Here is a 27204-nt window from a genome sequence, read left to right as displayed (position 1 = left end):
TTTTTAGGAACATGAGGTCGAGTCTGGTGGAGATGGAAATATAGGCTACGGCCATGTTTCTCTCCTGGTGGGAATGTGTATCTGTCACAAACACCATGACTGAATGTTCCTGAGGTTCCCGGGAAGTAAGCCAATGTCACCATACCCCATACAGACATGGGGACAGGCAAAGATTATCACTCCACCTCTACCATCTAAAGAGGAGAAGGCTTGAGTTTCACCAGGCTTCTGCTGGCTTGCCTGAAGATAACAAATGACTCCTAAGAATTTGGGTCTCAGCTCCCCCACCTACTTCCAAAGACATGCTGTTCTTCTCTTTTACATTCTGACTTATTAAGGAACCATATAAGGCTCAAGGTGACAGCCTTACAGACTAGCCCCTCCACAGTGCGGACCACACTTCATCAGCAGCCTGAGTCTCCCCCGGAAGCCTGACAGAAATGCAGCATCTCAGGCTCCACTCCGAGCCTCCCAGATGAGGACCTGCATTTTAACAAGATGTTCGGGTGATACATATGCACCTTAAACTGTGAGAAGCACAGGCCTAACAGCAGTTTCAGAAAGGTCAAATGCAACATTGTTGCTAAGGGGCAGCAGCAGTCCATCAGAGAGGGGGTTTTGCCCTCCAGGGGCTTGGTCTGGATGCAATAACCACATCCTTCCAACTACTGTAGCTCCGTCAGACCCACTCTGTTCTGCCTGCCACACTGGCTGCCCCTTCAGCCAAAGGCCCCTGTGACATGGGGGGTGGAAGGGAGGTGATGAGAGTGGTGGTGACAGGTCAAGGTGGAGCTAACGTCAGCAGTGACACTAGGGAGGCACCGCCTCAAAAGCCCAGACAAAATGTGTGGCTGAGAATTAGGTCAGTGTGCCAAGGGGCAGCAGCTGATTAAGCAGCAGCTAAAAAGAAAGACTCCGTGAATGAGGCGAGGCATTTGAGAAAGAGATATTTACTGAGAGCCACTCCGTTAAAAACACACTTGAGACTAGAGGGCTGCCTCACTCCGCCATCCATCAGTAGCAATCCACGTCAGCTGACCTAGGCAGGGGCCCGAGATCCAGGCAGGAGGATGCGACTCCATCAGAGCACTTTTCACCTGAAGCAAGTCGCGCCTGGCATGCCCTCCAGCCCCGCAGACATTTTCCCCGCCTCCTTTCACATCAATAAAGTAAGATCCCAAGATACGGATTCCTTCATTACGTGGATGCCAGGATTCCAGTGGCCTTCGCCTCGCAGCTCTCTGCTTCCAAGTAGAGCCTCTGCTACTACACGCCCGCCACCCCCCCCCCCAACCTGATACCCTCTCCTCGTGCAATAGGGGCACTTAACAGCCAAGCGGAGAGGGTGAAAGACACACACCCAGAGTTTCCTGATTCCTGATTAAGGACTTGGTTGAGTTTGGCTTCAGATTTTTCCAAGTCTCCCATTCGGGTGCAGCTGGCTTCCGCTACACAACATCCATTCCCCTAGTCCCAAAACTTGGGGTCAAATATCCAGCCTCCCCCTGAATCTCCTGTGCTGCAGGGAAAACCAACTCTTCCCCTTAATTCTGGAATCTTGAGCATATGAGTCAGGACTCAGATACCAGCAAAATTCATCCCTCTGACGACAGTGATTGGGTCAGAGACAAACATCTGACTTACGATGGTCCAATTAGTTGGAAACCCCAGAAACGTTGCTGAATTGCTGGGGAAGATTGCTACTCTTCTCACTTACATGAACCGAAAAGCAAATCACCCTGGGAATGGCCATCAGCCATCTGGGGATCACTAGGGAAGCAGCCTGCCAAGAAGGAAGCAAACACCAAGAAAGCAAAGCCAAAAAATGGGCAAAGTGAGACACTAGGTCTTGGTCAAATCCTTTGAGTTACTAGACTTTTCAAGAACTGAGACCATAAATTCCCTTTGTTGTTTAAGGCAGCTGAGGTGAAAGTTCTGTTATTTGCAGCTGAAAGCTTCCTAGGTGACATACCAGGTAAATAAATCATTCCCTGCTGGGAAGAAAGATAATGTCTCACCAAAATTCTCTTGGCCTGGGCATATATTAGACCCTCCCGGCTCTCTTCTCCCCCTCCCCACCCCCCAAACAGATGGTCAGACCAAAAAAATAAATGAAATAAAAAATAATAAAAAAAATAAATAAACCTCTCAGATGAAGAGGCCGGTTAAACCGGCTACAGAAATTTAGCTGTCCTGCCTTTCCGCATCCCCAGCTCTCTGAAACAATAACCCCAAGCCAGCTTAGGTTTTTAATCCTTTCTTTCATCAGGAGTTTCTTCCTTCACTCCATCTAAGGAGTTAAATATCAGAAACAAAACGTCCACCCCTCCCCTGATTCTGCGGCCCCCCTCCAAGTCTCCACTCCCTCCATCACTATATTTAGCGGGTGGAGGCAGCCTTTCTTGTAATCCCAGTGCAATGCTCTGGGCTCTTTCCTAATCCCTCCACCTGTGAGATAATTGCTGGCATTTAGGAGAAAACTCAATAGTAATCATAGACTTGCACACAAAGACACAAAAAGAGGCAGATAAAACAGGAGAAAGAAAAGAGTCACAAGCCCAGAATTATCCACACTCTGACATCCATTCCAGAAGTACAACACGGCCAAAGGGATAAAGGCCCAGCTTTACAGGAAGGGGGTGCATTTCAAAATATCATGGTTTTAATGGTTCCTATACATATACTAGAGTAAGATAATACAAATGTAAAAATTAAAATGGCTTGCCATCATTTGACTATTCACAAGTCAGCCACAAATAATAAGCAAGCCTACTAAACCTGGATTCCTCTTTATTATTGTCTTAATGCAACAAGAAATTCTTCTGGGGCACCTGCGTGGTTCAGTCAGTTGATCATCCGACTTTGGCTCAGGTGGTGGGTTTGAGCCCCACATCTGCTGGCTGCTGTCAGCATGGAGCCTGCTTCAGATATCCTCTGTCCCCCTCTTTCTGCCCATCCCCTGCTCATGCTCTCTGTCTCTCTCAAAGAAAGTACAATAAACATTAAAAAAAAGTCTGTTAATCAAGGGTGTCCCTTGTTAAGTGATGAAGAGGGGAAAAAAGATGCTGAGCTATTCTTACCCAATGATCAGAATAAAACAAAATGCTATAGAATCGGGCATCTGGCCCCACTTCATCAATGTAGGCTAAGATCCCAACTACATTTCTAGCTGTTGGTTTCTGGATGCAAGATTGAGATCAAATCCCTTAAAAAGCTATAATAAAATTTCACGCATAACAAGTAGGTTTGTAAGCTAAGCTAAATGTGAAATTTGTTTTAAACAATATACAACACTTGAACAGAGCCAGACACTTCCTTTCTGGTTTGCTTTCTTCCTTGGAATTTGCAGGAGCACTGTGTGTCTCAAATTTGACTGATTATAAGAATTACTTAGACCTGCAGATTCTGGGTTCTACAGCAGGAACTAAAGGTCTTTAGTCTCATGAGTATCCAGGAGGATTCTTCTGACTTTGAGAAACATTATGGTAACTCGGGAGGGTTTTATTTAAAATGAAATACATGTATATATTATAGAAAAAGGGAGGGGCAGGGATCCTCTGTCTCGCAGAAACCATGGAGGCATTGCGTTTGTTAGTTCGAAGGAAGGTAGGCTGCAGAAGTCTAACAGGCCTGACACAAGATGATGGAAGAAGAGAACACAACCCACCCACTGGGGCAGCTTCGGTCATCGCATCCACCAACCCCCTTTCCTTGTCCCCCTAGACACACAGCTAAACAACATTTCCCAGCCTCCTTTGCAATTAGATGGGATCACGTGATTGGGTTCTGGCACACACTACTTCCAGGCTTTAAGAAAATAATCCTTCAAGCTCCCTCTTCTTCTCCCTTTCTCTCCATCTGCCAGTTGAATGCAGTGGAGGAGGAGGTTCCAGAAAATGACAAAGCTACAGGATGGAAGGTGCCTGAATGACTGTGTGGACCAGAGACCCCTCCTCCACGATGCACCAATCTGCACTGTAAATGGCGACGTGGACAAGAAACCTGTTAATGTTAAACTTAGGGGATTTGGGGACTGTTTGTCACAGCAGTAAGTCTACCCTCACACACACACCACTACTTTCCTCTATCTCTCCATTCTATCCTGCTCTCCCAGCCTACTCTCTGGACTTCAGGGTCAGGTAAACACAGTCTGATTGGAAAACAAGCCACAAGTAGCTGCCACAGCAATGTCAGGATAATATCTCAACCTCATGGGAAACTGCTTGCCCCTAGTAAAAGGCTCTCACATGTTAAGTAGCATTTGGTACAGACAAAACCCAAGACAAAAGAAAAAAATACATGAATAGGTTTTGGAATTCATTATAAAGGTGTTTTCCTCCTACCGTATTGTGAGCTGCTTAAGAACAAAGACTGATTTTTATTCACTTTGTGTATCCCTTGTGCTCATTGCTTGTTAAATTCAATTAAACTTTGTTGTTACTGTCAAGAATGGAGGGAACATATTATTTATTAAAATTACAGCAAGAACCCGACATCTTGTTATGCACTTAACATGTGTTAGTTCATTTGCTTCTCAATTTACTACCAGTAAAACAATGTATTGTTTATAATACATTATATGTAATATTATCTATATGCACTATTGAGAATATATTATAATAATATATGATTATCCCCATTTTATAGAAGGGAAAACTGAAGTTCAATAAAATTAATTGAAGTGATGATAGGCTAGGCTCTGAGGTCAGGCAAAGCTAAGCTTATCTTGGTTCTGGTGCTAGCTCTGTAACTACTTTTGCAACCTTGGACTTCTGTTTTCTTGCCTGTGAAAATGGGGCTAATACCATGTGATCATTCTGAGATGTCTTTAACGCAACATGGTAATTCAAGCTTAAAAAAAATTGCTTTATGTAGAGAGGAATTGGTGGGGAAACTTAAGGATCATTTCAGGCAAGACAAGCCATCTCCAAGAAGGAAGAGGCACTGACTCTTACTTCTAAAACAAACTGCCCAGCAAGGGCCAACAGAAGAGCCAGTAAACGGAAATGCAACCGCTTACCTCTAGGGAGAACGTCCCGTCTCTGTCCACTAAATGGATGAAACAAAAAATGCATAAAAGGCTTCCAGCTATGGGGTTGGCCAGAAAGGGCATAAAGGATGCTAGAGAGAAAGTGAGGCTGTGAATCCTCAAATGTATTTTTTTCCTGTTATTTTTGGAGGAAAGCCGACAAAAACAGGAAGGGATCTGGAATGTTGACAAAAATCATTATTCTCCACAAATTACTTTAACCTTGACTCGTCAGTGACCTTCATACTACCACTGGTTTAATGACATTTATTTCAACAGTAGCTGATTTCACTATTAAACAGAGACGCAGCGCACAAGATAATACAACTAAATCACTCTTGTAAATATTTAATATCATTGCCTTTCTTTTTTCCCCTTTTAACAAATCACTATCAAAGCTGAGCACATAATAGAAAACACATTTATTTATTCTATCCTGGAAAAAAAGCTTAGTGCTCATGCATTTTATCTATCCAGTTCTCCAAATGACTTTGACACTTGAGAGCCCTTGTGATCAAAACAGTCTGAAGGAAGGTAGTTTTGCAACAATTTAAGAACGGATTTCATGTGCTGATCAACACCCCCAAAAGTGTTTAATCCATCAGACCCACGGCGAACCCTGAAGGAGAAAATTATTTTTTGAAGAAAACGAAGGAATAATATCGGCTTAAAGATACATAGTTCATACTTGAGGGAAAAAAAGGAATTTTCCTTTTTAGTTAAAAAAATTGTAAATAAAATTACCAAACGATTCGTAAAGGAAGAAAGGAAGTGGGAAAACCATTAAGTAACAGTTGGAATATTAGTCCCAAGTGAATTTCCTCACGGGCATCCACTCTTATAAACTGGCAACACAGGACAGTAAAAAGAAAAAAACAAATGGGTGTGAAAGCTCTCTAACACCATCTTGGTGTCACCACCTTACTTTAAGCCCAAAACAAAGCAGCTGACAGGGCCAGTCCATAAATGGTGCAAAGAATTCTAAAATCCTCAAAGTCAGAGCAATTTACGGACAGCGTCAAATGCTGGGTAGCAGTCAGCTCTCAGGGCAGCAGTCACGTGTTTAAGAAACATCTTCTTTTAGAGTGCCCACACTCTGATTTTTCCTGAACCTTTCTTACACTGCATTATCAATAATGATCTCAGCAGCCTGTGGATGATCTATAACAAATACAGTTCTTGCAGTGATGATGACAAGTTGGTGGGAGGGAAAAGAAAATAACACTGACAGTCAGAAGGTCTGGGTCCAACACCAACAACATGACAAATTATCATTGTGGCAACTAACAGGGCGTTTCTGCCCTCTTAGCATATGTTTTGTCATCCACAAAATCACTGTGGGATGAACTGAAGGAATTCTGAGCTTCCTTTGAGCTCTGAAATTACATGCTCCTAAAATTTGGGGAAGCAGATCAGCATTTTTTATAAAGTACCTCTTAGCTAAATGGTTTTTTTTTTGTTTTCTTCATGGTTCATGTAGTTTCATCAAGTAATAGAACGAAATCCCTTAACTCTTTGTGCATACATACGGAACAAACACATCCACCAAACACCTAAAGAACAAACTGGCTTTATCAAGATTACTTTTTTTTATTATTATTATTATGGGAGGCCCTAAAGGAAGAGGCCAATGGTTCCCTCTTGCAATGGAAGTGCCCAAAGACCTCCTAGTCCAAATATAATGGAATCACAGCAAGCTTGGGTCTGTCCACGTTACCAAATTCTGCTAAGAGTTACTAGCTCGGTTATTTCTAGTGCCCACTCAACAAGTATTCACTGAGTCGCTTCCACCGTGAGGCAGTCACTGGTAGAGGCACTGGATATACCATGGTGACCAATACACTTATTGCCCTCAATTTTGTGGAGGGTACGTTCTTATAACCTACTAACTCCTTAACATTGTGTAGTGCCAGTCTCATTTGCACAGCACTTTAGCTGCATGATGCCAATTACTACCCAGAACAAACTTACCAAGTATGTATTTTACAGGCAAAGACATAGAAGATCAACAAGATTAATTTGTTCAACGTCCCCAGATCCACGGTGATACAGAAAATATGTACTTATGATGCTGATAACTAATGTTTTTTGTTAATGTTTATTATAACTAATGCTTTTTTAATGTTAGATCCAAGCTTTAACATTAGCCTTTGATATACATTGTCTCACCGGTTCCCAGCCATGCTGTGAAGTATGTAGTATTATTGTGCCCAATTTACTTATTAGGACAATAAGGCTTAACAAGGTTATATAGCATGTGTCAAGCACCAATATCAGCACTCTCATCTATCATGTTTTCTTCCCCAGCACCTCGAATTAGTCTTCTGACACTTAGCTCAGTGCCCTTTCTATACCAAGTGTTGACCCTGCATTAGAATTATTCACACCTGGATATCTGGTGTTCCAAGCTCAATTGCCACATGGATCAATTAGTTTACAACTGGGAATCTCACCCATAACAGTTTTGGCCAAGACCTTTGTAAATGCTCATCGTTGGTCACTTGGGAGAACGAAGCAGGGTATGTCTGGTTCAGAAAACTAGTCTCCACAACCAGATTAACAGCCCCAGGTGGATGGCCTAAACAGACGGATCAATGGTGGCCACTTCATACCGAACAGACAGCACATAAATAGGACAAAGTCTTCAGCCTTGCAATGAGAGAGCCCACAAAATCCTTAGCCGAGCCAATGATTTCTAAACACAGTACAAGTCATTCTTTCCACGAAGAATTTCTCCAACCTGTATGTTCACTCTCTGGGGAAAACAAAGCCACTGATGGTCAAATTCTCAGAGTGGTAGCGAGAATGGTCTCAGCAATAAAGTGGACAGATAACCACAACGACTGTTCACAAGCTCCAAATTTCAAAGCAAATAAAACTTAAAGTTCCCAGTAATTTTCTCATCTTGTGCTGAGATCAGCCCTTCCTGGAGTGAAGCAGGCCATTATCAGGAGCCGTGTTTACACACAGGAGATGGAGATCCGTTCGAGTACTTAGGTAATACAAACTGCCAGCGTTTTAACAAGACTAGTGTCTTTAAAACTGCAGTTGTTTTAACATCTGTGTTATGCATTTTACCAGGAAGCAGTAATTTCCCTATTGAAACTAATCCATCCTCAAAACTATTCCCAATCAAAACAGAAAATGTAGTCACAAAGATTCTTGAGTAAAGCCAATCCAAAAGCCTCTTTCAAATTCTAGAGACGTTACAACTCATAATATTAGACTTGGAAAAGACTTGAGAATTATCTAGTCCAAAGTTTTTCAACTGAACACTAGTTTTAATTCTAGCTAACCTCATCCAAAATGTAAATTTTTTGAAGTTTATTTATTTTGAAAGAGAGAGAGGCAGAGGGGGAGACAGAGAGAGAGAGAGAGAGAAAGAGAGAGAGAGAATCCCAAGCAGGCTCCACACTGTCAGTGCAGAACCCCCGACATGGCACTTAAACTCACGAACCATGACATCATGACCTGAGCTGAAATCAAGAGTCAGGTACTTAACTGACTGAACCTCCCAGGCTCCCCGTGCCCTCCTCCCCACCCCCCCTAAAAAAAACCATTTCACATCAAATAAATTTGGGTAACTTTGAAAACTACATTTTCTTTCTTAAAGATGCATAACTCAACATTTTCATAACAAAGGCTCTGAGAAGTCCTGTGGTCAAAAAATCTGTCTTCAACCTATGTTTTGAAAACTTATTCTTCTTGGTGATTTTTTTTCTTCAAATATTGTGAGCATTTCTCAAAATTCTTCTAGAAGGTGGCAATCTGGCTGAACACACTGTATAATATCAGATTCTGAAAGATGACAAAACTTCCTCAAATTCACACGCACGTATGTTTTTCCTTCGGGCTATTTTGAAACCAGGTGATGCACAAGTTTTAAAGAAATATAACACTTAAAACATCTCAGATTCTTCTAGACCTAAACAGTAAGCAAATTGTTAGTATTTTTTAAGTTTGTTTATTTTGAGAGACAGTGCAAGCTGGGGAGGAGCAGAGGGAAAAGAGAGAATCCCAAGCAGCTCGGAACCCTACGTAGAGTTAGATCTCACTAATGGAACTCTGCAATCATGACCTGAGCCGAAATCAAGAGTCAGAGGCTCAACTGAGCCACCTATTTTTAAAGGACCATAACACTTAAAACGTCTCTGGCTCCTCTAGACTTAAACAGTAAGCAAATGGTTAGTATTTGATTGACCTCCACAGCCCTCCCATCAGCTGAATAACACACAAGTCCCTAGAGACATGATGGTGCAGTAGAAAACTCACCTTACGAAGTTCACGTTCAGAAAGAACACCAATAATTGGAGAAGGTGTTTCCTCAATGCATATTTTAAACCATTTACCAACAGGGAACAACTGATCATAGTAACACACTAAGCTCGGTCTAAATATTTCAAGAAAATGGGTTGAGAGCTTTCCCTACCTTTGTTTGTTGTTTAGCACCCATGTTATTTTGTTTTGAGAGAATTCTAAAACAAACACATACACATGCAATAGTATCTGAGGTTTGAGATTTAGTTTCGGAAAGTATCAAGCCAAAGAACTGACTCTCATTTCAATAGTGGATCTGCAGGCATTTGCAAGGCACCATCATTAGCTTATCTTTAAGTAACTATTTTGATTGTCAGACAGCTACGTTGCCAACAAGGTTCTTTTCCAAACACTCCTGATGCATCCAAGCCCACTTGCACCCTTAGTTAATAATCTGCATCTGTGCTAAAATATGAACTCATCCTAAGAAAGTTGAAGCACAGGAAAAAAAAAAAGCATGTTTGGCAGGCTTTTCATTTAAAAGGGCTCCAGAACATGTGGGACCCCATTCTCTTTCATCACTATGCTACATCACCATAAAGCTTAGGAAGTGAGCTATTACACACCATCATCCCTCCTAACTTCGATCACAGAAAATCACACTCACAAAACAACATTAATTGTCAGAATTAGCAACCATTTAAAAGGCAGCTGTTCTCTCACTCTTAAGCAGGCTCCAAATTTCAGATCCTCTCCTTTTACGGGGCTCCTTGATCTATTATTGCTCTTAGACACACACAGTGGATCCTTACCCAAGCAGATTTTTAAAAAAATTTCTACATCCAAAGAATACAAAGAAATATTATGTATTAAGCAACATTTTCCACCCCAGTACTTGCCATCATTGTTACAATCAGCTGACAAGCTTTCAACCTGCAGGGAAGCTCTTGTTACAGCCCAGGTGAAAGGGCTCTGATTTTTGTGGCGTGGAGGGAAAAAGAGCAATATCTCTTTAAGAGTCAACAGTAAATTAACTTGCCCAAAAGAGTGAAATAATTAGCAGTTAGTAGCTTATTAAAAGGATGGCAAAGGCCAAGCTGCCATCTGGGATCTCCAGTTTCTTGTGATTGTTATTATGTCAAGATGTGCAAGCTGCATTAGCTTTCATGTCACCACGCTTGCCCTTATTTTACATGTAAATTTTAATGAAAGATGCGGCACTTTAAAAAATCAGACGTCCATCAAAAAGTGTTATTAGTCTGGCTTTTTACAAAGCATATGGTCTTTTCTACCTCTGCTGTTCTACTAGCCACTAATGCCTTAGGAAAAAAAAGAAGAAGAAAAGCCCAATGATATCAATTAGATGTTCTCTTTGTGCCGAAGGAAATCCGAGCGGCTTCAAAGACAGGGGGCAAAGCTACACCTCATCAGAGGGCAATGTTTGTGACTGTTTAGATACAGCAAAAAACCACAATGCCTCCTTTTCTCACAAGGTTAGTTGTTCTTAATGAAAATGAAAGCACTCCGGAGCCTGCCTGCTGATAACTACGTGGATATGCACAGCTTTGGAGGCAGCAGAGAATGCATGCATTTATTAAAAATAAGTGACAGAAAGCACGACAGAATGTTATGCAGGTGATGGGTTCAGTATCTTGATCTGAACGGTAACAACATGGATGAATATGGGTTAAAAAATATTTAAGCTGTACACTTAAGCTGTGTGGATTTTATATACTCTGCACTGTGTGTGCTATCTCTCAATAAAAGAATGAGTGAATAAATGAAAACTCGGCTTGTTCACACGCAAAGCAAATTCTCTTTTCTGCATCTGAAAATTTAAAGGGTGGGTGATTTGAACTAAATTATTACCTGAAAGTTTCCCTGTAAAATAAATAAAACTAATTTTAAAACTCTAGGTATATTAATAAGTTGAAAACAGAATTTATTTAGAATGTTAGGAGGAGAGGTGGTTGTTACATCAGTAAGTCCTTTTCAAACTCCTATGAACTGTCACCGAGGTGTCAGAGGCTGGGCCCATATCAGTGCGGTCAGCCCTGTGTACTCAACACCTGGCACCTGGCCCAACCCATCGTTGGCTCTCTGTCAGTTTTTGTGGAATGTTGAATAAACATCGCTTTTCTAATGTTACAGCAGACAATATGCTAAATTCAGATGCACAGCACCCTAGAATGTATAATTGTCAGTACACCTCAAACGGAAGCCACATGTGAGAACACATTTAACCATTATAAACCTATGAATATGTATTTGGAGAAATTCTATCTAGACCCAGATACATTATACTGCCCTGCACACCTGAGAAACAGACCATGACACATACAAGCCTAAGCATATAAGGCAATGCACTTGCTTGTTCTCTTATTCAATATTTTTCCATCACACTACTGTTTTAAATTCTCTCTATAGATGAGATGTGTCATAAGGATATTACAATTTAATTTGAGAGATCCTTTACCTGTAGGTGCTGTCAAAGCTAAGTTTATATGAGTATCCACAGAGATCTGCAGCTGAAAATTATACATCCCCTAAGATTAACCAGTTTGGTTTGACAAAAGTCTACACAAGCAGAGCAGTATTCACCTTCGAGGAGAAAGTGTTTTATGATATATATACACAGATAAAAAAATCTGTGTGTAATCGATTAACCCAAATTGATAATTGAGGAGGAAATAAGCATGTTGCTTAGAAATCTCAGAGATATTTTCCCTCGTGTGCTCAAATGGAATTTAATTGAAATATCCCATTGATCCATCATGCATTTTACTAATAAATCTGTTCACATTAACATTTTTAAAAATGCTCCAAGAAACAACTGTTCTAAGAAAAAAGCCCTCACTGTCCAATGAAAATTTCTAAACAGGGAAATTAAAAAAAACATTTCATATTTTTAAAGCAGCATTTCAAAGATGTCAATGTCAAAAACACAGAGTTGTTAAAATCAGGCAATTTTACTTTTACATTTAAAATAAATCTATTTTCCCCCGCAGACTTTCAAAACATTAGGAGGGGGAAAAACATGGAAAACAGACTTCTTTAAAAAACAAAGTGATTTTATTCGTTGTCAAGAGGACAAATCAGTAGTGGTTGAGAAACAGATGAGGCAAGAGATGGAAATGTAATATTGTCCCTATTTTATTATAATTAGATATTTATAGAGCACAGATGAGTTTATTTTCATAATTAGTAGCTGGCATTGCATTTACTAATTTGCATAAACAGTTGGCTATCAAAACAGTAACTTATTTGCAGGGCTCTCTGGTCCTAGCAGGGACAAGAGAGGGCTCAACTCCTCAAATCAGCTTTCTTAATGTTATTACCAGCAAAATACAATCTACATGAAATCCTGTTCAAGTTCATATAGTTTGATTATCCCTTTCCAGTTTGGCCAATACTGATTAGTTCAGCATTTGAAGGCCAATGATGAAATCTACATGGGGAAAAATACGTGTAAATAAATCGGAAGAGGTCTCTAAGTTCTGATGGACTAAAGTAGATCTTAGGGTCAACACTATCTAGTCCAGTAATAAAGAGTTCTGTAAAGCAAAAGGTAAAAAGAAATTAAATGCCACTTATTATTTATTTTTTTAATATGAACTTTATTGTCAAATTAGTTTCCATACAACACCCAGTGCTCATCCCAACGGCCACTAATTATTTAAAAATCATGCCAGTTCTTGGCAATCACTGCAGGTGTCTGTTATCTCTCTTCCTGGACATTCTTAGCATTTGTATACACTACCTAAGCATGCCTACCCTACTCTACAAAACCAACTTCACCCAACATGTAGATCAGGCCCCCTGGCAGGAGTGCCTAGGGTATGAAAGAGAGATTACTGTACCCTGACCAATGCCACAGGCAAAGAGAAATTTAATCAAACATGACTACTTCCCACTATTGACATTCAGCAAGAAATCTTAGAGGAATATCTTACTCCTTCCTCCTCAAGCCAAAGGTCAAAAACTTGTGGCTTGTGGGCCAAATCATTGTGTGTGTGTGTGTGTGTGTGTGTGTGTGTGTGTGTGTGTGTGGTCATACATACATACAGCAAGAGATGCCATGAGCTGATATTTTTTAAAAAATCCACTTTTGGCTTTTCTTGAGGAACTGGTGGCATTGGACGTGTATTCTTTTTTTTTAATGTTTATTTTTGACGGGCGTGGTGGGAGGGGCAAAGAGAGAGGGGGACAGATGATCTGAAGTGGGTTTTGCATTGACAGCAGACAGTCTGATGTGGGGCTCGAATTCATGAACTGTGAGATCATGACCTGAGCTGAAATCAAGTGTTGGTTGCTTAACGAACTGAGCCACCCAGGTGCCCCTGGGCACACATTCTTCATTGCAGCAAGCAGCTGGAGCAGAGGCTGCTGCCCTAGACAGGATTTGTGCTCTCCAGTTTGCCACGGTCCCCAGTACTCCCCATTGTCGAGCTTACCCTAGAATTTTTCTTACATGAGATCTACTCCTTGATGATACCTATCAGGCCTCTGTTGACATTTGAGTCTGCAACACCTACTCTAAGTTCAGTTTCAAGGAAAAGTATTTGGTAACCTAACCCACAATGGGCAACCCCCAAATCAATAAGAAAAGGGGGATAGAGGCTAAGACACACTCTAAACACTTAAACAAAGACTGTCAAAATCAGGTCAAAAAAGCTGACCAAGGCACATTGCTGAGTAACTCCTTTGGTCGGCCACCTCCAGGTAGTCACTTTGCTTTCGGCTCAGTGCAGCCAAAGGCCTCCTGAATGTGGTGATTATCATTATAGCCTAAACACCCTGCTCAGTTTTGTATACTTAACTTCATAATTCTTTCCATTATGGGTTCACTGCTTTGCTGTTCAGCTGTAAAGAATGACAAGATGTAAGGCTTTCTTTTCTCTGACCAGCTCCTAAGAATAAACCCAAAGGCCTTTCCCGCTTTTATTCTGATACAATCCGTGACCATCTCCTTCTGTCACTTGCACGCACAGGGCCAAGAGAAGGCCTCGGTGAGGAAAGAACTGGAACCAGAACATTTGGCCTCATTCCATGACCCACTGGGGCTTCTTTGCTCAGTGGGTTAGGGAAATGAGTGTAGTGATTAAGGGGCACAGGTTGTTGTACAACTCGGGACCAAATACTGAGCTAAGTGCAGTGTGGGTGACAGAAATGGCCAAGATACAGCCTCTGTCCTTTATGAAGAGGATGCCTGAAACACATGAATAAACTTATTCAAGGCAGTTTGGCACAGGTACTCTATAACAGAAGCACAAAATCTGGCACACCTAGGAGGCTTGGCTTTAAAGGATGATAAGGAGGAGAAGGATGTTCCAAGGACATTCGAGAAAGAGGGCAGAGCTCAGGCCAAAGACCAAAGGCAGGAAATCATACTGTGGATTCAGGCAGAGTGAGTTGTTGACTTCAGGAGAAAGGCAGCTGGCAGGGGTGATAGTATGGAGTGGAAAATATCGTAGAAAATAAAACTGGGAAGGCATGTTGACAATTATACAATGAGAATCCTTCAAAAGCTTTTCAACAGATGAGCTGCATGATCTGATTTAATTTTAATTTTTCTTTATTTTCACTTTTAGGAAAATGACTGACAGCAGGATAAGAAGGATTAGAGATTCTGAGTCCCTTCTACATGTAACCTACCATACTAGACACATCTGGACATTAACAAATGAATATGTTTGTCTTACACATACTTGCCATCTTGTAGAGCAGACTGCCCCAATTCTCAAATAACTCTAATATAAAATATCAGAGAGATACATGAAGAGTGAACTCATCTCTGATTGGAGCACTCAAGGATAACATCAACTAGGAAATGAAATCTATGTGTGATTTCGATGGGCAGGAAAAAAGGGGGGAATGAGCTATTACAGGGGAGAGACACAGAATAAGTAATGCTAGGAGACAAGGAAAGGTCCAGTAAGGTTATCTGGTATCCTATTTGGCAGCAATTTTGCATCTAAGATTAACAGGAGAGAAGGTTAAAGGTAAACAAGGTCATATTAGGGATGGATGGCTTTGACAATGAGATAGCTAATCCTGCACTCCATTTGGTGGACAGCAGGGTTTAAGCACCTCTCAGTTACGGGACAAACTGGAAGAGAACAGAGGTGGGAGGACTGATTAGGCTAAGACAATAATCTCATAAGGGCTAAATGGGAAGTGAACTAGGGTGTTGGCAGTAGAGATGCAAGAGACATTCCAGAGAAGAATCCCAACAAGCCCTCTCAACTGATCACCTGGGAACAGAAAAGTTCAGGAGGGATAGAAAGCAACTCCTGGTTTTCAAGTCTGGGTGATGAGGCGGATAGGGACACCATTAACAAAAATAGGGATGTCGGAAAGAGAACCTGGATTCTGGCCAGATGATACGAAGACTGACTTTAGACATACTGAGGTTATAGTAGTGGGACAGTGATATGGATATGTGTGCCACAGAATGCAAAGTCACAGGCTGGAACTTGAGACAGGTTGGTGCCAGGGAAATAGTTGGGAGGTACATACACGGAAGTCATCCTTGGATCCAAGAGAGGCAGTACGAGTAGAGGTTAGAGACCCAGATTCTGGGTTTCATTTCCACTTAGTAGCCCTCCGACTTAAGTAATTTGGCTCTCTGAGCCTTGTTCTATTCATCCATAAAGCAATGACAATACCATCACCTACACCATTAAACAGGTATAAGGACTGTGATAAGGCATATAAAGTATATGGCACAATGGCTGGTACATAGGACATGTTCAGTGGTAGCAGCAGTGGCCAGAGAAAGAAAATAAGACACCCATATGCAAAAGGTAAAAAGGTCTATCTTGCAGGATGGTTTAGGGGATTAGGGAAAGAAAAGGAGAGTGTTGGAGGGGTGGGAAGGGAGGAAGACAGGAAGAGTGATTCTCATGTGATCTCGTAGAAGCCAGTGGGAGAAGAGGCAGGGGACACAGCGCCACGTGCTTCAGAAGGGTTGAGTTCTGGGCAAGGATTGGTGGCTTTGCCTATGAGGAGACTGCCGGCACCTCTGGTTGAATAAAGCAGAGAAGTGGAAGGGGCAGCCAAGTGTATGCTTCCACTCATCCTTCCTCCTCCCCTTCCCTCATCCCCACCTCTTTTCAAAAGGCTCCAAGCTCACAACAGGGTAAGGGTTTCCCATGACAAGTTTCAGAGAATGATGAACCCGCCTGTGATTCATGTAAAAAAAAAAAAAAAAAAGGCAATTGACCACCTCCAAAATGGAGAGGACCAAACTGCTTCCAAGGTAACCATCCATAACTTCAAAAATCCAGTAAAGCATGGGACTCAAATGAGAGATGGCCCATTCACAGACTAGTATCAAATCAGCATGTTCAATAACCCATCAGTCCCTTCTTTCTCCAACATCCTCATGCCAGAATTCACACTTCCTATTCCTGTTATTTGTTGGCCTTTGCAGCAAGCAGCAGCCTACAGATCCACAGAGATGGGGCCGGAGAATTAGGAGGGAAGAGGGGAGAACCAGATGCAGATGCAGATACACATTTATAATTTATCAATTAACCTCTCCCTTCACTCCTGCACAGCTATTCCAGTTTGAGCTGGTGAGCCAGGTTCTTGGGCACACGTCTCTGATAGCTTTCATTGGCACAGAGTGAGCTGTGCTCTCCAAAGGTGTAAAGCTGAAAGCCATGTCAGAGCACTGGAGCAAGCCCACCTGCTCAACACCTCTCCTTTTCCCTGCCTACCTGGCAAAATGTTGACTTCAGAAGCGAAAATCCAGTGTTACCTCTCTCCGTGTTCTCCTTCGGATGGAATGCACTGTCATTCCTGTGTTCTTCCACAGCCCCGGTCCCACCCTTCTTAGCCCACTGCCCCCAGTCAGAACATTTCCACTCCCCCAAATGCAGGAAACACAGAAGAGAAAACAGCAATACACAAATATCTCCAAAATTTCACATTAAATGTCAAGCAATTCACCATTCTTCTCCCCTTTCTTGTCTATCATCCTTCCCTCACAAATGCTGTCCCTGAATGCAGTTGTCCCCGAGTAAAAGAAACCACAGTAGGCCCTTTCACATCTCTCCTGTTCCTTCAACACGTTTACTGGGAGGGGATCTTAGACTATCCCACGTTTAAGTAACATAGTTCGGCATAACTACTTTCAGAGTCTCCCATTCCTGCTAGAAATAGTATGCCATAATGGATAAGACCCATCCTGGATTCCGAGAGAGGCAGGCCAACTCGGAATGATCCCCAACCACTGAACACGAAGTGCACTGAAGGGAAATGATAGCATTGGCTTTTTTTTTTTTAATTTGTTTATTTATTTATTTAAGTTGTTGTTAAAAGCACTCAGTTATAATCTGGATTGTATTCATCAGAATCAACAATTCCCCTTGGATACATGAATATTTCAGAAGGCAGATTGATAGTTATAATGAGAAAAATAAAATGATCTCTACCTTTACTTCTACCTACAGAAATGAAGTGGAAGGTCCAATGAAGTAGAGGAAGCAAGGTGTCCACCATGGAGACGGTAAGAGAGAGAGAGAGAGAGCGGGAGAGGGAGAGAGCAGGGAGAGGAAAACATCAGCACACTGCAGACACACAAAGAAATGTAACATACATAACAAAAAGCCACAACAGTAAAGGCAACAGCACTACAATATCTTGAGAAAGCAGCACAAACAAAGGCACAAACATGAAGTCTAAACAAGCCAAAACAGTGTGACCAGCAAGGCTGCCTTCACCAGCTTCATGTTTAAGCTTTTCCCATTCGTTTTTTCCCAGGCCCATCCTTAGGAACGTGACCAAGTCTGCATGCAAAAGCACCGCGTGGCCACATGTATGTGAAACTGCACACACTTAACCAATGTAACTGGTATGTATGTAAAACTGCTTAGGGAAAGTCTCAGAGAAGCCACGTCCGCTGGTATTTTCCCAATGTTAACATGAGTCTTGAGGACCAAGAGTGTCACATACATGTACAGGTGGTACACACACAACACACCTAAATATTTCCAGACATATTTTCAGGCATCAGATACAAATTCTGGAGAATCCGTGGGAACCAGACAGAAATATCTCTTTCATGTTGAAGGAATAGGGGAAGGAAAGCAGTATAGATGGGAAGCAGAGTTGGTTATTTAGACAATCATCACAGGGCAAGAACAGAGAAGGGAGTAGAAAGTGAGGAAAACAGGAAAGGAGGGGAATGCAATCAAAGGACCTTCTTAAAAACATATTAAACTGCAAACTGCAACTTAAAAATTTAGAGGCACTGACCACCCAGAAGAATTCTGCATCCTTTCTTGAAAAACTCTCTAAAGAGGAACTCCCAGTATCTGTGTCTGTCATTCTTTCATTGCCTAAAGACTCTATTTCTAGAAAGTACTTGACTTACCTCCAGAGCATGTGTACATGAGTGTGTGTGAATTCTCTACTCAGGTACACATTGATGCCAGGGACCCATGAGAAGCTGAGGAGGGGGTGAGAAAGTGGAGGAGTTGTACAGGTCAGATTCTCCACATGCTGTTCATAACAATGTTGGGATTGAGCCCTCCAAAACACCTGAGCTGCACCTCCAAAGGGTCTAAAATAAGCCAAATCAAGATTAAAGAAGTCCCACTAGCCTAGCCTATCTGCCTAGTGTCTATCCAGTCACAGCAGCCACATGATGCCATCACACCCCCAAGCCACTGTTGGAAGCTAGGAGGACCCCTAAAGAGCAAAGGGGAGCACAAGGCAAGAAAGAAAGGGGGTCTTGTCATCAGGACTCCAAGGGTCTGCTTTTTCTGGTGGAACTTGCTATCAAAGTCAAGCCACCAGATCCAGCAATTCATAGAGCCTGGGTCGTCCTGCTTCACAGAGATGTGCTTAACTTTCTCAAGCTCCCAAACACCAGGTTGACATCAATCACACCTTCTGCTCATACCCACTTCAGGGTTACCTGCTGTTGGCAGATAACTTCCCTCACTCTCAGACAAGAATAGCGAGGCTTCATCCCAGTCTCTTCCAGAGTTCCATCTAACACTGGCAAACTCACCTGACCTCCTGCCTCCAGCTCTGTTCTTTGACACTCACTCTGTATCAGACAGTATCTTCACTGAAAGTCTGGAGTGCACATCATAGATCTTGGCTCAGGTCTGGAGGACACACTTCTACTGGGAAAGTGTGCTTCCTCTTTACGCTGTCTGATCAAGTCAGGATGCCCAAAACTGCCCACATCAGCTCCCTGGACATCATAAGCAACTTCTCTCAGCCCTGAGTGGTTTCTTGTATCTAAGCATATTCCCCTTTATGGCAACACTATCTGATGGGTCTAGTGTAAGGGAACAGGGAAGGGAGACTGACCCTTCAGGAGTGCCCCATCCTCCTCAAAAGATCAAGAAAAACCAGGAAACACAGAAGGACCCCATCTTCCCCTTTTCTTAGGCCCTCCAAAAGAGACACTGAGTCCTGTGTTTATTTTCAAAAGAAACAGACAAGAGAAATTAAAGTATACTCTTTGGGTGTCAGGGCAAGGCAGGTAGACCAATCTTGCAATCATCCCAAGGCTCAGAAGAAACACAATAGTAGCAATTGAACAGTGAAGGAAAAGACAATTTTAAGTAGGCTCAGTTCTCAAATCCTGATTTAGGCTGATGATGTGGAAAATTTTTATTTAGGAGAAAAAGGCTTCATTCACAGCCCACCCTGTGCTTAGCTGAGCTGAATTTCCTGCACAGCTCATTCCCTGCATATTTGAATATTTTAGGTTGCAGATGCTGAATTTACAGATCTTTATATGCAGTTTTCTTCAGGGTGTATAATGAGTTAGAATCCTGCCATGAAGACATTAGCATGTTCTTTCGGTGGTTTTTGCTTTTATATAAAAGTGAAAACAGTCAACCCCCCAAGGGCTTCCTTTGACCATGTGGGGCTGAAAGTCATTACAATGGGCAGTAGGATGGAGGGGAAGACAAAAAGCAAACCTTTACTCAGAGTGAAATTCAGGGAGAAGCCCAGCTCCTCTCCCCCAACCACAGGGCCCCAGCATGGGGCCTGGGGAGGAGCAGGAGGAAGTTAACCGCTCTGCTGCTCTGAAATTAGCTTCATTCACCCCCATTATCGACGCCGTCATGCCTTGTTTCATGCTTCTCTCTTGGAGGCAGCCTGGCAGGGCCAGCGCCCAGAATGACAAATGGTGGTGCAGAATGGACAAGCCAAGGGGATGACGGGGACAGGAAACCAAGATGCATCGGGAAAGGTACCCCCCCACCACAGGGTGGCCACGCTGCCAGCCTGGCCCACAGCAGGAGGGACAGGCAGCGAATGGCCTGCCAGCAACAATGAGGCTCTGAGCAACCAGCCAGAGGCACAAAGGCAAGCAATTCAGGCAGCTGCAGTGCCACAAGCACAAAGCACCTACCTTGTTCACTCATCATGAGGTGGGAGAGGCCTTGAGGAAGGAAAAGAGGGGGAAAGGGGTGAGGAGGGGGGAAGGGGAAGGAAAAAAGAAAGAAGACAAAGTTAAAAATCCCCAATGCAATGCAATCATCAATTAGTTCTCAAGTAAGAGGAGGAGTGAGTGGCAGGACATCCACACTCACACACATGCAACCAACACTGAGAAGCCACCTCCCTGCTGCTGACACAACAGGGGCCCTCCAGGTCAACCCTCCGGGTCAAGGACACTCTTTGGTTTACTGAACTGCTCTGGGCCTCACCTTGAGAACCTTCCACTCGCCACTGTTCTATGCAATGCTCAGGATTTGAAATAAATCGAGTAAAGATTAGGTCCCTTAGGAAGGAGACTCAAGATGTGAGGCCAAGCATGTTTCCTTCTTTCTTTTAAATGGCTTTTTACACTAATACATGGTCACTGTAGCAGTTTTGGAAAATTCAGAAAAGAAAAAAAATAAATCCACTGTAATCCCACCATCCAGAGGTTACCACCCAATTTTATTTTCTGGATACGATATTCTTTTCTACAAAAATGGAATGAGTTCCTGCTTCCAAGAGTTGCTCAGACAACCTGAAACTGTTTCCCCTCTCACCTTTGTCTTGGACAGTGCCGACCACAGCCTTGCCTTCCATCGCTTCCCCACCCCCATCTTGTCCTAGAAGGTCTCTGGCCCTTGATCAGGGAGGTAGAGACCGGCACTGAATGGGTTAAAGAAGGTGCACCAAAATCCCAATTAACATATAACACAACCTCTGGCTATGTTCTTAAGGAAGTCAAACGAGGCTATTAAGAGCTCATTACTTCATGAGAAGCATAAACTCTGATAGATCTGTTAGAAGAGAAGATTTTCCAACCAGTAACCAACTGCACCAGTTATTTGCCCTACCATCGCTTTTATTACTACTGGAGATATTTGACAAACTCCATATCACCACACAGAACCTTTACCCAAAGCGAAATTCAGGGACATACAGGATTAACAAAGGAGAAAAATCTCCATAAAGTATAGAAATCCCTAAATGTTTTTGGAGATTACTAGAGCTTTAGAAATGTAATCAGAGGCAAAATAGGGGTCAACCGTCTGAGTTTTAAAAGATCAATGATATATTAAATACATAGATACATGTGTCATAAATGTCATGGAATCTAGTTTTTAAACAAATTTCATTAACCTATAACCACATTTTAAAAGCACATTTCTGGCAGACCTAGGATTAATATACTCACAGAGGAATGGAATCATGCCAAACTAACTTGCTGTCATGATTTTTTTAAAAAATAATTTTTTGTCTTTTTTGGGAAAGGATAATAGGAGAGAAGACAAAAGGCCCTATATTTGGCTAAGAGAAGCCTCAGTGGAAGTCACTGTTCCTAAAATGCCTGATATTTCTGGACCAAGCCATCACCTTCACCATCCAGATCAAGAGCACTAAAGGGGAGGTCAGGGGCAGGCAGATGGGTTATGTGGAAAAGTGAATATTCATAGGAGAGTTGTAAGAATTAAGAAAGAGAAGATGGGGCACCTGGGTGGCTCAGTCGGTTGGGCGTCCGACTTCCACTCAGGTCATGATCTCACGGTCCGTGAGTTCGAGCCCCGCGTCAGGCTCTGTGCTGACAGCTCAGAGCCTGGAGCCTGTTTCAGATTCTGTGTCTCCCTCTCTCTCTGACCTTCCCCCATTCATGCTCTGTCTCTGTCTCAAAAATGAATAAACGTTAAAAAAAATTTTTTTTAATAAAAAAAAAAAGAATGAGAAGAAGAAGGGACACCTGGGTGGCTCAGTCAGTTAGGTGTCTGACTTCAGCTCAGGTCATGATCTCGTGGTTGGTGAGTTCAAGTCCCACACTGGGCTCTGTGCTGACTGCGCAGAGCCTGGAGTCTGCTTCAGAGTCTGTGTCTCCCTCTCTCTCTGCCCCTCCCCGACTTGCACTCTGTCTCTCTCTCTCTCTCTCTAATATAATAAATAAACAATAAAAAAAAAAAAAGAAAAAGAAATGAGAAGAAGATCCAAGAAGAAACCTAAGAGCAAAAGAAGGGGTTAAAAATGAAAAGAAACTAATACTGTATTATATATTTGCAAGTTGTTAAGAAAGTACAGCTTAAACGCTCTCCACGAAAAAGAAATAGTGATTATGTGAAGAGATGGAGGTGGTAGCTAATGCTATGGTGCTAATCATTTTGCAATATTTAAATATATGAAATCAACACCCTGTACACCATAAACTCACACAATGTTGTACATCAATTACGTCTAAATACAGCTAGTGGGAAAGTTTAGAATTTTTTTTTAATTTAAAAATGAAAGGACAAACATTTCACACTTACAATTAAAGATGTTTAACAGCTCAGAGAAGACGTGGTAGAGTCTTGTCTTTTTTTGACTCAAATAGATATTGTCAAAAAAAATGTACTGAATGAAGAGTAAACAGGACAATTGGTATAAGAGGGAATCCAAAGCCCTGGAGATGGGGTTCATCTATGTGTTAGATGTGTTTCTTTAAAGCAGTGTTTCCCAAAGTGTATTTCAGGGACCACCTACATCAACCACCTGGGGATGCTTATTAACAATGAAGATCCTGGGCTCCTGACCCAGGACCCTAATAAGTTAGAATCTTGGGAAGGAGTTTGGGGAAAAGTCTGAATTTTAAACAAGTTGCCCAAGTGATTCCCATGCTCACTAGAACTTGAGAGCTACCCCTTTAGAATGGCATATAAATCAAATTTTGGTAAATTAAGTTGTATGATAAATGCATTAAGAGGAACTGGATATTAAATGAAACCCTGCAGTGGATCCTTTTGTAAAAGAAAGAACCCTTTTAAAAGGCAAATAACCCACCACCTGTGTTTTTTAAATTCAAATATGTACTTATCAGGCTTTATTAAGCTACATATGTAGTTGCAGTACTGCCACTCGGATAAGATATTCATATTCTTCAACTTATGAAAATCTTAAATAGAAATATTAGACCAAGAATGTAAATCTGGGATCCTGATGTTAAAATTGGTTTTGCAGGCAAAGAAGCAAAATGGACAAGAGATAAGATGGTGGAAGGGAGAAACTACAACCATAATACGGTTTAAGTTTTATTTTGCTTTTGGACAAGGAAAGTTTATTCCACTTTTAAGAGCTTTTATATCAGTATCTTCTCTTATACAAATCTATTCTCAACGCTTGAAGGGTCAAGAACTGGAAACCAAGAATCCCAGAGTGTCCAGTTCTATTCTGTAATGGTTTCTGTCCCCTCTTATTCCCAGACTCTCCCACCTGCTGTTAAAAATCTCAGCTGCTACCCCTCCCCACCACTCCACTCCCCACTCCCCCCCACCCCCGCTGGTCAAATGAATGGAAGAACTAACAATCTACCAACCAAGTGATGCAAGTACCTACTAGATGCAAAGACTGGATAAGATACTGGAGATTCAAACAAGTATGGTAGATGGTCACTAACCTGTAGGAGTGTAGAGTCTAACTGGGAAGATGTTATGTGTTTATATTTACATAAACATGCATGTGATATATATTACTCGTATCTGACAGTGAAGTAAAGGGGTTAAGATCAAGGACTTCAGAGCCAGATGTGAATCCTAGCTTTGTTGCTTTCTAGCTTGTGACCCCTGGTAAATTTGCTGAACATCTCTGTGCCTTGATTTTCCTATCTGCAAAATTTAGATAATAATAATGCCAAACTCATAGGTTGTTTTGAGGATTAAATAAGTGAATATACATAAAACTGGGCCTGCACATGGTAAGAGCTTTCTAAGAGTTATTGTTGTTACTTTTATTATGCTTTAAAAACATACCGATGTGTGAGGCAACACCTAGCACAATAACTGACACATAGATGGTGCTCAGTACATGTTTGGTGACTGAATGAGGAATGAATGAATTGGTTATTACTAAGTGTCAAATGATGAATTCAGACAATAAAGACCACAGGACTGTGAGGGGGACCCTGGGTGTAGAGGAAAGGTTTTTGGAGGAAAGTGGGATTTGAAATTAACCTTGGAAGATGGTTTAGGATTTAAAGAGATGCAGGACACTCCAGGTAACACGACAGGGCAATTGGTATAAGAGGGAATCCAAAGCCCTGGACCACAGAGTGAATTTGCATGGGCTTTCCTGTTCAACTTTCCAGAAGGACCTAGGACACTGCCAGGCACATGGTAGGCATGTAATACATGCTATTCAAATAACAACAAACACATATAAACAGTTCATATAAGGAAGAAATGAAAGGTGATCTTAAGAATGAGAACAGGAACCATTGTATGAAAGCCTTGACTTTCAAGGCTAAGGATCTTACAGCTGGTGGGGCACACTGAGGGTTCATGGGCAAGCGAATGACCCAGGGAAAATGATGTCGAGGAAGATTGCTTTGGCAATGGTGCGGACAGGATAGATGAGAGGGAAAAGAGACAGAGGCAGAAAGATCCGTCACAGGCAGAGGGCCTAGATTAGAATCGTGGCAGCGGGGAGGAAAAGGAAAAAGAGGATCCAACAGGCGTTGGGTGACTGATGAGGTTTTTCAGGGGAGGAGTGGATGGGAGGCTGAGTGAACATTGTCAGAAATAGGAAGGTGGGGTGGGTTGGGAGATGAATGGGCAGTGAGGGCAATGATGAGCTCTGTTTTAAGCATGATGAGTTGAGAAAACAGAAGAATCTCTTAAGCAAAAAATGTCTAGGGTGCATTTTAAAATGTAGGTCTAATGTCTGCAGGAAAGTCAGGACAAATATCAGGGTATATTACCTCTCCTTCATGGAAGAGAGGGTCTGTGCCCATGTAAGTCAATGAATCATCAAAGAAAAAGGGGCTAAGCACTGAGACTTAACCTGGGAAAGATGGGAGGGAAGTATGAAGATAGCTTGGAGGTTCTTTTATTTTTTCCATCATATTCAACATTAAAATAAAATTTTACATTCAAAAAAGAAAAGGGAACGATACGGCTTTCAAATATAGATACAGAAAATAATGCTCAAAAAATCTTAACTGAGAAGGATATAATTAGTAAGGGAAAAAAAGGAATCTATGCTGGGTGTGTGTTATCTGTGCGGTTGATGAGGAAGGGGGAAAAATGAAGACTGGTCTTCTCATCAACCTCAGCAACAGAGGGTCAGCAATAGCCCTGCAGGCTACACAGCCAGCCCTGGTACTAGCTAGCACCTGGCTGGGTTTGGAGTTTGGCATTTATTCTGGGTATGATGTTCAAGAAAGACATGGCTTGGAACAGGGGCTCAGGGCAGCAAAAGGGACCACATCTTTCCTCAACAATCTCATCATGAGCTCTGGATTTGAATAGATCCTCAACTAAGACTCAAAAGTCAGCTCCATAAAAGTTCACCTAGTGGAGGGTAGGAAACCAGAGGTGGGCTCGGATGAGTCTTTGATAGGCAGGATATTGAGAATTGCCAACACGGAATTCTTACGGAACTACAGCACCTTTAAAGAAAAAAAAACAATTACAAAAAATTGAAAGCAACTGAAAAGTGTCTCCTATCTAGATGTGACAACCTGACAGGGTGCTATGCTAGCTGGATCCAGGGACCATTCTGGATCCCAATAAGATGTCTAATATGTTTATCCTTCACCTCACTCTTGCTAGTGCTATATCCTACCCTCTCGTGCCTACCTATCTGTGTGCGCAAGTTCTCAGGGTAGATGCAAGAACAAGAAGAGAAAAAGATCACCAGTAGGTAAGGCACACAAAATTGAAACTGCCGTAGAACAGACTGTAAATCATATGTAAATTATATGCAAAATATACGTATGGCCCTCTAAATACTGTTACATCCTTTGGGAAAATCCCCATGGAGATAGCAGCTTTGGCAGCTTGGGAGAATGGAAATGGCTATGAAAGCAAAGTCATTTGTAAGCAGCTATGGCCATCATGAAGCCTGTCATGAGAATGACTGATACAGAGAATAGAAACCATTTACTGAAATAGGCAAAAGGAAGATGCAGTGTTCAGGAACCAGGCCAGAAGTTGAAGGCCTTCATCATTTAAGCTAATAATGTTTCCCTCTCAAACCTATAATATCCCACCCACCTCAGATGGTTTTCAATCCATCCTACCTTCCTTCATTCTGCCTGAGTAACTGGGGAAAGTATTTCAAGGGAGGAAAGAAGTCATGGGAGGAAAAAAAAAAAAAAAAGAATTCAGGAAAAAAAAAAGCAAGTGATTCCTGCCAAGACCTTTCTTTCATTCACTTCCAGGGTAACTCTTATCCCAGTATAAAATCCACATATATCATCTCTTTTTCCATGCTGAAGTAGAGACATTAAATGTCACTAATTGCTGCAAGTGCCAAGTGCTAACACTGAACGCCTATGAAGCCACAAGAACTTTTTAAAAGGGTAATTACATAAAATCAGAAGGTAATAGAAATATCCATTGATGTTTCCAGAGGAACTAAGAAGATGTGAAGAAGTGAAGGTGGCAGTGGGGTGGGGCCAAATGAGGAGAATCCATAAGCCACAGTGACTACGGGGTGACTAG

The 27204-nt window shown here is 42.0% G+C and overlaps 1 protein-coding gene across 36 annotated transcripts in view; it reads right to left on the bottom strand.

The window, feature by feature from the left end:
- NRXN3 (neurexin 3) overlaps window positions 1-27204 on the bottom strand; it is a 1583151-nt gene that overhangs the window by 1441561 nt on the left and 114386 nt on the right. For 22 of the 36 annotated variants that reach the window (XR_005791087.1, XR_005791088.1, XR_005791089.1 and 19 more), the window contains exons 4-5: window positions 20676-20705; window positions 17728-17739 (exon numbers count right to left, since the gene is read on the bottom strand). The exons of 6 other annotated variants lie outside the window; for them this stretch is intronic. Coding sequence is in view for 27 of the 30 variants with exons in the window: in XM_040477865.1 (XP_040333799.1) it covers window positions 17728-17739; window positions 20676-20705 (42 nt within the window). In the remaining 3 variants the exon portion in view is untranslated. The remainder of the gene's footprint in view (window positions 1-17727; window positions 17740-20675; window positions 20706-27204) is intronic. 8 more of the 36 variants (XM_040477867.1, XM_040477871.1, XM_040477898.1 and 5 more) reach the window with 1 other exon arrangement.

This window comes from Herpailurus yagouaroundi, unplaced genomic scaffold, assembly GCF_014898765.1.
Source record: "Herpailurus yagouaroundi ecotype Mexico unplaced genomic scaffold, PumYag 141, whole genome shotgun sequence".
In the NCBI taxonomy this organism is placed as follows: Eukaryota; Metazoa; Chordata; class Mammalia; order Carnivora; family Felidae; genus Herpailurus; species Herpailurus yagouaroundi.
The sequence above is the reverse complement of the archived record's forward strand: the minus strand, read 5'-3'. Positions and strand labels throughout refer to the sequence as shown.